The 13493-nt window shown below is 49.6% G+C and overlaps 1 protein-coding gene across 1 annotated transcript; it reads right to left on the bottom strand.

The window, feature by feature from the left end:
* Positions 1 to 247: 247 nt before the first annotated feature.
* On the bottom strand, positions 248 to 1162 carry LOC121868939. The gene has a single exon (XM_042369971.1). The coding sequence runs from the start codon at positions 1160 to 1162 to the stop codon at positions 248 to 250; it is 915 nt and encodes a 304-aa protein (XP_042225905.1).
* Between the last annotated feature and the right edge of the window lie 12331 nt (positions 1163 to 13493).

Below are 13493 nucleotides of genomic sequence, written 5' to 3' on the forward strand. Positions count from 1 at the left end.
AGACATGTAAACAAGCATCCCCATCTTTTCGCCCGGACCCGGCCTTGTTTAATCATAAAGGGACCAAAACAGTCGACTCCGGTGCAGGTGAATGGCTGATCTTCTGGATGTACCCGGTTCTCTGGCAGGTCAGCTTGGCGTTGGTGGGCAGGCTTCCAATTGCTTCTTCGACAAATTACACACGTACGTAGTACTCGGTCGATCATCTTACGGCACTTGGGTATCCAATATGTCTCGTGTAGCACAGCTAGAGTGTGCTCGCGTCCTGAGTGGCCAGCCCTGGTCGAATGTACCTCCTGATCAGGCCGTCTGCAGCCAGGTAAGGTTCCAGTCTGCTTACGTCACCAGTCCTGATGGAGTGTCCTCGTTCCAGCGCGTCCATCTCGTGGGGAAATCCCTCCCTTTGTATCAGTCGCAAGACAGCTAATCTTGCCTCATCCAACTCGCAATTCTTCAGTCGATCCCTTTGGTGACGTTCTTCTTTTGGATAACTGAAGCGCCACTGTATGAACCTCCTGAGCCACGCCACACCTTTCAGTAGCCGATGCCATGAGGAGTACCATGCCGACAGCCCTTTTAGGGTACTCTCCCCCTGGTCAGTGCCCGTTGCCAGTACATTTGCATCTCCTTTTACCTCCGGGTCTCCATCTGCAAGGTTAGAAATCGTCTTTGGATTCTTTGGACAATTATTTTCTCCCAACAGGAGAAAGGGGGGTCCCTGAATCCATCTGCAGTCCTTGTTCAATTCTGTCCCATGCAGTCCACGGCTAGCATCATCAGCCGGGTTTTGGGTGGAGCTTACGTGTCGCCATTGTTCTGCGTAGGAATTCTCATGTATCGTTTCAATCCGGTTTGCCACGAAGGTATGGAAACGCCGTTCAGTGTTTCGTGTGTATTGAAGGGTGACCATGCTGTCTGTCCAGAACACTGATCTGTCGATCTGCAACTCTAGTTCATCTCTCAGTTGTTTGTCTGCTTTGGCCGCTAATACTGCCGCACATAGCTCGAGCCGAGGTATGGTTTGCTGTTTCAGAGGAGCTAGCTTAGCTCTGCCACACACAAAGGAGGTAGAGTGGGCTCCGTCTCCACTTGTGATCCTGAGGTAGGACACAGCCCCGTATGCTTGCTGGGAGGCGTCGCAGAAGTTATTGGATTTGCGCATTCAGGGTGGTAACATCGAGGGATACGTACTTGAGACAAGTGGGGAAGATCATTTAGCCACTACCGCCAAGCGGCTCTGTTGTGTTCGGTCATTTGCTCATCCCACCCGATGCCTCGCCTGCACTCGTCCGGGAATATGTTTTTGGCTCGTATGGTGCTCGGAGCGACGATTCCTAATGAGTCGTATATGGAGCTGACCATACTCAGGAGTCCTCGCTTCATTTGTGGCTTCGTTGGGATCTGGATTCGGACTGCAAGTTCGTAATTATCTAGATACCACATGATTCCCAATGCCCACTCAGCTGGGAGCCTGTCACCCTTCAAAGGTACTTCTTTCACTTCCATGGCTCTTTCCGTTTGTGGGACTGCTCTGAGGACCCCTTTGTGGTTGCAAATCCATTTTGTAAGTCTTATTCGTGTTCTGGGTAATAAGTTCAATATACAGGAGCGAACACAAACACCTGTATAGATTTTGTAGGTTCGATTTACTGGATAAGAGATATGTACACAAGGGGAGTAGCGCTCTTCAACCTGTCCGCTGGTCAACTGCTCTATAGACGACGTATGGCAAGTGAGACATTAACAGCTTCCATACGTCGCCAGGCACATTAATTAAGCATGTGGGACATGGTAATAACATTGCCACACGCTGCTAGCTAGGCTGAATAAATAATATATATAAATGGAGCACATACATCATATACATACATAATATATAATACAGCATACATAATACAGAATATACATACACCTCCCTCCCCCCTATACGCTCATAGCAAAGTCTTGAGCGGACCTTTTCTTTTGGATCCGCTCTGAGCTTCGAGGGACTAGATCACTGGGAAGGGTATGGGACTCAACACTGGTGGCGGGGTCAGCAGAAGGCATTGTTACAGGGTGGAGAAAACGGCGGTTCCTCCACCACACACGACCACTGGGTAACCGCACCTGGTAGTCCCGTGACCTACCGAGACCCATGACTACGCCTACTTTGTCCCAACGTAGGGAGGTCGGGTCCTGAACACGGACTTGGGTGCCGACACTCAACCTGGGGAGAGAACGGGCGTGGTCGTTGTAGCGGGCGACGGCGTCCTGAACACGTTCGGCGGCTCGGCGATCACAATCCTCTGTCTTGGCCTGCCACTCCTTGGAGAAGGATTGAGGGTGAGCAGGGACACAAGAACGAAGGGGGCATCCATATAAAACCTGGGCAGGGGAGCGTCCGGTGTAGTTAGGTGTGTTGCGGAGTTCAAGAAGACCCCGGTCGAAGGCCTCGCAGTCGATATTCCCAGAAGGGGCCACCTTAAGGATGAGGTGCTTCAAGGATTTGACAGCAGCCTCAGCGTGGCCGTTGGACTGCGGGTAATGGGGCGATGACAACACATGCCGGACTCCCCATCGGTCAAGGAACACAGCAAAGTCCCGGCTTGTGAACTGAGGCCCTCCGTCGGTTCGCAGGCGCACAGGAACGCCCACGTCACGGAAGTAGTGGCGGAACTTGCTGATGGTGGCGGCAGACGTCGTGTCATTACCGCACTTGATGACAACCGGCCAACCAGAGAGACGGTCGACGATAACAAGGAAGGACTTTCCTGACACAGAGAAAAAGTCGGCCGACACAGACTCAAAGGGGCGGGTGGGGTTGTCGTCACTCATAAAGGGTTCCTGCTGCTGGCTGGGTTGTAGTACGTGGCGGGGCTTACACACCTGGACAGCATTGGTGATGTCGGGGTCGATGCCAGGCCGGAACACAGTCTGTCTTGCACGCCGTTTGGTGGCCTCGGCTCCACAGTGACTGTCGTGGAGGCGAGCCAAGGCGTGGAGACTTGAAGCAGCAGGGACAACTACCGAAGGAGAGGTGTCACTGGCCAGAGGTAGGGGTAGGGCGGCAGCAGGGTAGGTGCTGCTCCCTTCGTGCACCCTGTTGGCGTATTTTACCTCGAGAATCGGTGTTGGGAAGTCCTGGGAGATGATGGCCAACTCTTGGCAATGTCTGTAGGACAGCAAAGGAGTCGGGACACCATTATGTACGTCAATCCAGGCTTGACACGACCTGTTGCCAAAGGTGACTTATGCTTGGAGTGAACCTAGGGCCGGGGTCATCTGTGAACCATCTGCCATAAAGCAGAGATCCTTGGGGGGCGGTCCTAGATCACTTGGAGAGAGCCCCAAGCATTGCAAATGCTGGGGACCGATGACTGTAGCATCAGCGCCGGTGTCGGGCAACATCTGAAGACGGGATGACACACCGCCGTAGGTCACGATGACGCTGATGTACTGGAGGACTTTGGTCCTGGGACGCGAGGGGGAGCACACATTCCTAATATGGCTCGAGCGTTGTCCAGGGTCGTCATGCTTCTCATTGGAAGACTGTGGGCGGCCCTCAATAGTGGAAGGGCGCTGAAGCTTCCGCCGACGCTGTCCCTTGGGTTTGTTGGTAGGGCAACACTTGTCATAGTGGCCCAGACGACCGCACACATTGCACTGGACGCGTTTAGCTAGGCACTGTACTGTGAGTGACCAGTGGCCCTTACGGTCACAACTGTTGCAGGTAGACTCAGCAGCTGGACACAACTGTGTTCCGTGCTGCTTACCACAGTTGTTACAAAATGAACCGGGCGTGGACGTGGTGGGCGAAGGCGTTGGAGCAGACTTTTTGTCCTTCTTGTACCGGGACACAGCGCGTACAGCTGTAGGGGGAGCTCGGATAGCAGAGGTGGCACACCTGGCAGCCTCATAGGAGCGACATATCGTCAAAACATCCTTAAGAGAAGAGGAAGAGTCGAGGGAGGTGAGGCGTTGGACAAGTTCCTCATCCTTAACACCCATCAGGATCACCTGCTTCAACTGGGTCTCCTCGCACTGCTGGTGGTTACCTGGACATATATCTACCTCTTCCGAGGCTCTCTTAAGACGTGCATAAAAGGCGTCAAAAGTCTCACCCTCCATCTGTCTGCAGCTACACAATTCCCTCCTGCGCAGAGCTTCATTCTGCTGTCCTTTGATGTGCCGTTGTAGAATGTCCAGTACCTCCTCTACAGACAGCGAAGAGGTTGGGGGCACCTGCAATGTATGTTCTAAGACACGCTGAATTTCCAAGGACAGGCACATAAGCAGCTGGATGAGTTGTTTAGGCTGTGACAAACTCTGGAGATCCACCATTGTAGCATAATCAGTCCACCGTCGCCGCCATTCACGAAAAGTCTGGAAAGTCACATCAGGCTTCAAGATGGGCGGTGTTTGAGCAGCTGCTTTAGGTGGGGCTGGTGGGCGTGAAGAGAGCAGTGATGAGGTATCTGAACCATTCAGTACCGAGGCAGTGTTAGAGCCAGGGGCTTGGTTAACAGTGAGGCGAGATATCAAGGCTTCAAACAGTGCACTGTCTTCCAATCTCCATTGGTGGTCTCTCTCTGCCTCTGCTTGCCTTCTGCGTTCGTCTTCCGCACGTCTGTTAGCTTCATCCTTGCGCCTTTCATCTCTCATAAACTTCATTAAAGTAATTATCTCTGGAGACAACGCTGAATATCGAGGTGAAGGGCTGCGCGATGTTGTGGGAGCTGGAGCGTCATGGTCAGCTTGGTCATCCATCTCTACGGAGCTATCATCCGACTGACTCATCCGGGCGTCGGCTCCACGGCTACGTAAGGCACGAGACATAACTACTTCATCTGTGTACTGTGTCTTAAATCAGTGTTGACCGGTCAGCCCGTCGTATCAACAAGATCTCAGACAAAAAATTAATTAAATACACAGATAAGTAGATTATATATATAAAATATATATAAGGAAATCGCCGCGGTCAGCGTCTTGCTGGGAGGGAGAGGAGGCGACTCACAGTCAGTCGCCAGTTACCCTATGGACGCGGTCAGAGGAGGGTGCACTGAACTCTACTCCCCACAAATGCCCAGAACATGCCGTGTACCTTGGGAATCCTTTAGAACAAGGTCACACATGTATGGCACGAAACACACAATGCACTAATCACTTCACAGAAAATCACTGTCACTGACCCTGCTCAAAGTTGCTAAATTCTTCGAGGAGGGGTGGCTGGCGGCGGTTGGTTGACACAGGGAAGGAGTCCGTAAGCCGGCTTTCCACAAACTTTACACTGTCACTCGTAATTATCCAGTAAAACCGGTTCACTGCGCCATGTTATGTTCTGGGTAATAAGTTCAATATACAGGAGCGAACACAAACACCTGTATAGATTTTGTAGGTTCGATTTACTGGATAAGAGATATGTACACAAGGGGAGTAGCACTCTTCAACCTGTCCGCTGGTCAACTGCTCTATAGACGACGTATGGCAAGTGAGACATTAACAGCTTCCATACATCGCCAGGCACATTAATTAAGCATGTGGAACATGGTAATTACATTGCCACACGCTGCTAGCTAGGCTGAATAAATAATATATATAAATGGAGCACATACATCATATACATACATAATATATAATACAGCATACACAATACAGAATATACATACAAGTCTGAACCCGCCTTTCTTCCTCAACTGCCTCAATTGGTGAGTGACTATCGCCGCCTTCCCTGGTGATGCTACTGAAAGAAGCAGATCATCGACATAGAAGTTACAACTCGCTTTCTTGATGTCGTCATGGAGACTTTCCCTGTAATCTTGAATTGTTCGTTGTAGCGCATACCCGGCACATGAAGGGCTACACATACCTCCAATGAGATGTAGTGTCATTCGGTAAGTGGTGGGGCCCCTGGCATCTGGTCGTCCGTCCACCATAAGAATCGTAAGGCGTCTCGATGTTTGTTCGGGTACTACTCGCACTTAGTGGAACATTGCCTCGATATCAGCCATGAGTGCCACCTTTTCTCGTCTGAATCTGATGTTAAGGTCTGGCCCTTGCATCACCTGGCTGTTCAATGACATCAACTCATATTCGGCTGCACAATCAAAAACCTTTTCTGGCTTGTTGGGATTCAACACGGGGTGGTGTGGGAGATACCAGGTCTTCCCGGGTGTAACACCGAGTTCTTGACGTCGGACTCGCTCAGCATGTTCCTCGTCGACTAGACGTCTCATCTCTTCTTGATGCCTCTGAGAGAGCCCTGGGTCCTTTAGGAGGCATTTTCTCAGTCCCGCCAATCGCTGTTCAGCAAGCTTCTTATTGTCTGGGAGTTCCGGTTCTTCCTGGTGAAACAACAATGACTTTGGGGATAGTGATGGATCGGCTCTTTCTTTCTCCTACGCTAACCAACCTTTACACTGATCTCTTCGGTGTTTACACTACTTCTTTCTGTCATGATCGTGCCAATTTCCCTCTGCCTGCAGCCGGTTAACTAGATTAACCTAACCAATAGAGCTCCAGTGACCACTGCTCCTACGCCATTTGGTTCTTCTCCATTCTGACTTTCACTATTGGAAGTGCGACTCTGCTGGTCTCTTGTAATCACAACTCGTAATTATTGGGTTCTTCACGCCGATCATCAATTCCTTTATTGGTTATGGTTTCCTTGACCCATCTATGGGGATTTCTTCTATTCATGGTCACCAGCACGCTTTGTGTACTCCCAGTCCTTTTCCCCATGGTGCTTGTACCGGCTTCGGTCTTCCATGATTTAGCTCCACTAGTTGCCGATTCCGGTGGTGGCCTTAAGTTGACTCATTCTAGGTCGCTTGTGGTTAGGTGTTATGTCTATTTGGTAAGTGCCCCCAGTGATTGCTCATTTGACCCTTTGGAAATTGGTCTGGTGTTCTCCTCTTTCAACTTCGCCCCGTTGCACCTTGCCACTGCTCGTCAGAACTCCCGTGAAGTATAGAAGCCTCGAGTGTACTCCAGAGCAGCCATCTATACCACATGCCATCTTCTGGCTGCACTCCGTTATCCGGTGATTACGACCCAGGCTGGAGAAGCAGCGACGTTCTTCCCTTGCGAGGGAAGTTTGCTTCCCTGTGAACATGCTGAGGAATGTCCGACACATCTGAAGAAGGTGATCTCCACGGCATAACGAGCAGCGTTCATTGTCCGTTTCTCTGGTTGTCTTCATTCCTGATGTCACCAGACCCACAAGTTTCTTCCTCGACGAGGATTGGTATGAGGATGAGTCTGCATATATTCAGCTTGGTTCCTCCGGTCCTTGTCCCTTTTGGGCCTCCTCCGCCTTGTCAACCATATCCATAGTGAATTCCAACATCCACTCGATCCCAGGAGGCTTCCCTTGCTTCCTTTTGTATTTATGCACCTTATTCATATAGTCGTCCCTTATGGTCCTTCATCAACGTTAGTTGTTTCGGTGAGCGAGCTTGATGCTCGGAAGTACTTCCGCGCTCCCCCTGGTGAAATGTTCCCGGCTCCGCGGTTAAGGTGAGCGTCGGGAGTCCTCTTGGAGTATATAGCGTTTCTTTGTCAGTTTCGGTTTCAGTGTCTCTGGTAGTGGTAACACCTTTCCGCGATCTTCTGTTGTTGTTGAGATTGTCGGACCGTAGTCCGACACGGGCCTTTGCCTGTAGGCGGCCCGTTTGGTGGTTCCGGTTGGAGCTCTTGGAGCAGCCAGGCCGGATTTGGGATTAGGGATGGAGGTTATCCTACCTGCAGGTCTGCAAGTGTAAGCGGACCTTCGATCAGTGAACGCTTACCACCAACCCCCATTCTTGGACGTGGTCAGTTTCGGAGTGGCGCGCCCCCTGAACTGGGGTCCGCACTTGCTGGGGAGGATACTTCCTAAGCTATCTGGGTGGTGGGTATTGTGTGATGACCCGGAGAAGGTGGAGAATGTGGTTTGTTTGTGCCATTGAGATTGCTACTAACGCTGTTTGTAGGGTGGAGCAGTCATTAGAAAGTTTCCATCGGAGGGTCTGACCTTGGGTGTGGAAGGCCGCCCCGGATCTATGATGTTTTGGTCCACCGAGCCGTCTGTGAAGTATGATGCTGCATCGGCCGGTGTCTCAGTGGCTATGGGTTCCTGAGTTATTCTTTTGAGGTCCTCCTTCTGGAGGTTGGCTTTGCTATCACTTAGTTCTGTGCTGCCCTTACTTTGTAGTCGATTCATACCTTCTGTGACGTTCTGCATCATCGCTGCCCCGTCTCATTTTTGACCAATTCCCTTCCATGTCCATGACTGCCAAAACAACGAGCGTGATCTCTCGTGCTCGATAAATGTATGCAGTAACGCTTACTATCAGCTACTACTCATGGTGACGTCCCACGATCGCTGATATCACACAATTGGAGATGTCACACTGACGCGTGCCATACGCACGAGTGACGTCACACAGTGCCATATGCACGAGAGTCGTCACACAAGCGCGTGCATAGGGACCCCACAATCAATGTAGGGACTCATTACACAAACTGATGTTACAAACACTACTGCAGCGCCCTTGCTTGCACTTATATATTCCATTTAATGTATTATATTTCGTATTCTCAACCTATGTAGGGCCCCCACTACTTACTTACACAACGTTACCTAATTGTCTGTACGCTTTGATCACTATCTCTTCCGAGTGTTCGTACGAATGATTTTGGCACCAAGACCAGTCCTTTCTGAAATGGCTGAAACTGGACCCACCTACAGAGGCGTCACGTTTCTCTTCGTACATACTGTATACGATTGCTATACACGTGCTATACACGTATTCAACCCACAATCCCTTTTCGTTGGGGATAACTATTATTATATTGTTATTATTATCCACTCTGTATCTGTGTTCTTGCTAAATAAACTGTTTCAAATCAATTCAATTCACAAATTCACACAAAGGGCCGGGGCGGCCCTCCTGCTGCCGGGTATGTCGGGTGCCGGAGGAAAGGGCCCCGCTGAAGATCCGTCGACGTCACTCGCCAGTTCTCAGTAGACTGTATCGGCAGACTATAGGACCCACGTTTTGACTTTAACCGCCCAATGAGCGACTGTGGGATAATGAGACCCTTGCACGTAGGACTCGATTGTTCTTTATTCAGTCTACATAGTACAAATTACAATGTTACGTATGAGATAATTAATTTAATCGTATGTTCCATCACTATTAACGACTACATATAATATATTTGAGTAGAGTATGATGTTAAACCATATAAAACTTACGGGTTTCGGGTCTAATGTAGGACTTATTAACTCCCTGACTTGATGGCTCACTGTACAGTTAGAGACTGATCGAACTAGTCAGCCGGAGGCGAGGGGCCATCTGTTTCGAACGTAACACCTTATGAAGTTAGGGCAGTGGGGCGATAGTTAGAGGGCTTAGAATGGTCACCCTTCTTCGGGATGGGCTGAACCAAGGCATGCTTCCAAGAAGAAGGAAAAGTTTGGGTTTTGAGGCAGAGGCGAAAGAGGCGAGCAAGCACAGGGACCAGGGCTTCAGCACATTCCCTCAGAACACGAGGTGGTATTCCTAGAAGTAATGAAAGAGGTGTGGGTAATAGGAGAAGGAGATAGTTTCATAGCACGATATGCCCTATCTCTCACCCTGCAAGCAAGAGAGCAGGAGCGATCAAACCATGATTGTAATGTGAAAGTTTTGGTAGAAGATGGGATAAATGCACTCATACCACCCTGTATAATCCCAGCAATGCTGTCAGCACATACCGAGGCGTCCCGAGTGGAAAAGCAACATGCATCTCAAGGAAAGTCGGTGAAGAATTCTTGCAAGGATTGCCAGCTTGCCCTCCGATAGTGCCATAGTTGACGTTTAAAGGGGGGTGGGGGAGGTGGTCGTGCCCAGTTTGATTTAATAAAAATAAAGTTGTGATCAGAAGGCCCTAAGGGGGCAGAAATTGAGTATGAATAGTGTGAGGGGTTAGAGGTAAAACAAAGATCAAGAATGTTAGCAAGTTGATCGTGTCGATCAGGAACGCGTGTAGGGTGTTTGATTATTTGTTCCAAATCATTAAGTAGGGAAAAAGAGAGCGCTTCAGCTCCACCTGGGTCAGCCCTTGCAGAGCCACGCCACTCTCTGTGATGTACATTGAAATCCCCTAGGTAGAGGATCTCGGTGTTGGGGTGTGTGGATAGCAATGACTCATGGCAAGAAGTGAGATTGTCAAAGAGTTCCAAATAGTTGGTAAAGTTGGGAGAACAGTATAGGAAACAAAGAAAAATAGTCACAGTAGGTAGAGATATTTTGAGCCAGATGACATCATAAAGGGAAGATTCAAGATCCGTGAGTCGAGCTATAGGTGTACGTTTGCTGCAGTAGGCGCATACACCTCCCTTAGAACGGAAGGAGTTATAAAGGTTGTAGTTGGAGACTTGATGAGGTTTGGGTGAAGCTGCTTTGGTCAATTGAAATTCGGAAAGTAGTAAGAGGTCGGGGGAAGAGGTTAATAGATGGTGCTCCACAGAAGGAAAATTAGATCTCAGTCCGCAAATGTTGGAAAAATGAAGTGTGAAAAAGCCGATCCTCCAGCAACCGCGGTGGCATCAGTTGAGGCCCCAGTAGTTTGATGATGATCAGGTCGACCCTGGGGTCCACAACCTTCCCGACCAGTGGGACCCATCCGAGAAGACCCAACTTCAATATTAATATCAACTGACATAGGAGAATAAAATAGAATGAATAAAACAGTTCATGAATGAGTACGGTTATATTTGTGGTGTTGTCAATAGTAAGAGAGACAGTTGAGAACCTGCAATTGTGTGTAAATGAAGCAGAAAGATAGATCAGCAACCTGGGACTTGGTAACAATTTTCGTAATGCCATTTGACAGCAGGATCTACCATTAGACAATACATTATGCTTCCAATATCTTCCCAAGCGGTAGTACCTCCATCTTTGGTAGGGCAAGAGTTGGCGGCTTAGGTCGGAGATGGCGGTACAGAGTATAACAAAGAGTTTCTCAACATGACTGGTAAATTCTTGGAAGAGGGACATGATCTGTGTCATGTCACTGGAGGGGGATTGTGGGTGTGGGGGCACTGGAGGGGGATTGTGGGAGGGGGCACTGGTGGGAGCACGAGTCTTGGCAGCGTCAGAGTAGAGACGAAGTTGTGGGGGGCACTGGTGAGCACAGGCTTGACAGCTTCAGAGTAGAGACGGGGTTGTGGGGGGTCACTGGTGGGAGCAGGTTTGACAGCGTCAGAGTAAGACGGATTGTGGGGGGCACTGGTGGGAGCACGAGGCTTGAGCGTCAGAGTAGAGATGGGGAGGAGGCTCAGTAGTGGTTGAGTTAGGGAATGGTAGGTGCTGTTGTGGTGCAGCCTGGTGAAGCAGGCAGGGGCAGGGGTAGGTGTCCCAGTAGACTGGAGGGTTATGGTAGACGCGGTCCTCAAGGAGGCCTCTCCCCTGGGATAGACTGGCGACTGAGGCACTGCCGCGTGAGTCAGCATTATGCTGGCCGCCATACTTACAGCACCTGGGATCAACTACATAGCCCACACCACCCCTATTAAGGTGGTCATTGATTTTCTTGGCACAGGCGGCGGAGTTGAGGTTACGTGGGCAGAAGCAACATCTGGGACAATCACGTCGGCAGCAGGCAGTCAAGGTGTGACCCCAATGAGAGCAGATAACACAAACTGCAGGCCCAGGATGATAGGGAAGCCCATCCAATCCTTCCACCACTTTATGCAGAAGGATTGGATGGGCTTCCACAGTGGTTGGGCATACCCTTCCCTTCCACTTGACAATAACAGCGGCTTGTGGAGTCTTTCCCCGGTAATGTCGACGTATACTGAGTATATTAGAATTAAAGTCACGTGCATCTTCGATGTCAGCGTATAGAGGGAAACGTTTCACTAGGATGTGGTAACATTCATTAGCGTCTGCTGGAGGGGCCACTAGGACAACCCCGTCAAAGCCAACAGTACTAAGGGTTTTATAGACTTCAGAAGTCTGACACTTGATAAAGTTCCAGTTCTTACCTTGTCGGAATTGAATGTTGTGACCGTGCTGTCTGCAGTACTTCATCATCCAATTAAACTGTTCCTCGACGAATTTCAATGAGTCGTTGGGAAAGTGTAGATTCAGCTTACTTGTTTGTTTGGCAGAGGGCAGGATGATAGGGTCCGTGGCATTGGTGTCTCCACTCCGGCTAGTGTTTCCCAGAGAAACATTACCGTCACTGTCATAATCACTGGGGTCTGGCTCTTGAAGGAGGTTGGATTCAGTATGACCAGGCGAGTTGGCAATGGCATTATTGAAAGAGGGGACACCTCTTTTGGGGCGCTTACGTCGACTCCCCATGCTGGCAAAAACTTGCCGGCTGAAGGGAGTCGATTCTGAGGAGGGGACCTTCGTGGGATTTTCTGGAAGTCAAGAGCACCTATGTGCACGTCTGTCCCCTTATGTGGTCACACCACGACTGACCACATACGTACTTACATACATACATACATCCTTGACCACTGGAGGGTCAAGACCTATCGGGTGCCCTCTCCTGCTGCGGAGATGCCCCCGGCCAATGTTGGCCCTTTCCTCAAGTCCCTCTCCTCGACCCATCCTCACCACGGGGATATCAACATAATTCCGTCAAATATGACAATTTTGTTATGGAAAGAAGTGGGATCAGTGTTGAACAGTGATGAACAGTGTTTTAGCCAGTGAATTCGGCACTAAACAGTACCAGCGATAGCCTTGACCCACCAGTAAGGTCCACACCCAGATATAGCACCCCTGGGAGTCGACCACCATTTTCTGACCAGGAGGTGTTAATCAGTCCACCCTGGGAACCACCATGGGTCGGCTATACACCTGACCATAAGATATCACAACCCCACTTGGCAGAGACTGAGGTTACTGTGACACCACCCCACACCACACGGTGTGTCCATGACCACGTGAGGTCCTTCATTTAAACACCTATGGACGAGTTACTACACCACATAAACACACCACCCCATGTCTCCCTGACCACGTGAGGTCCTTCATATCAACACCTATGGACGAGTTATGACACCACCTGAACACCACACTACCCCATGTCTCCATGACCACGTGGGGTCCTTCATCTCAATACCTGTGGAAGAGTTATTAGACGCCAGCACACTCATAAAATACAACTTATTTGCAGATGATAGTAATCTCTATGCCAACAACTCAAACCTCCATTCCTTGATGAGAACTATGAACACTGAATTGACTAAAGTCACGACCTGGGTAATACATAATAAACTGACCTGAATCCTTGAGAAAACCCACTACACGATCTTTCACAGACGGAAAAACTTACCCCCAGACTTGGACCCCCTGTACCTTGGTAATACAGTCCTCAAACGCAAACAAAGTACTAAATTCCTTGGAGTTGGTGTTGATGAGAAACTTAACTGGAGAAACCACATACAAGCCATTCACAGTAAAATCAATAAACAGTGCTGTATCACATATCACACTAGACAGTCACTCACTCTCACAGCAATGAAAGAA

The sequence above is a fragment of the Homarus americanus genome, unplaced genomic scaffold (genome assembly GCF_018991925.1).
Source record: "Homarus americanus isolate GMGI-L3 unplaced genomic scaffold, GMGI_Hamer_2.0 scaffold24694, whole genome shotgun sequence".
NCBI classification, from domain to species: domain Eukaryota; kingdom Metazoa; phylum Arthropoda; class Malacostraca; order Decapoda; family Nephropidae; genus Homarus; species Homarus americanus.

Excerpts from the sequence above, each read along its gene's own strand:
- LOC121868939 (XM_042369971.1), bottom strand. The coding sequence starts at position 1,162 with ATGCGCAAATCCAATAACTTCTGCGACGCCTCCCAGCAAGCATACGGG.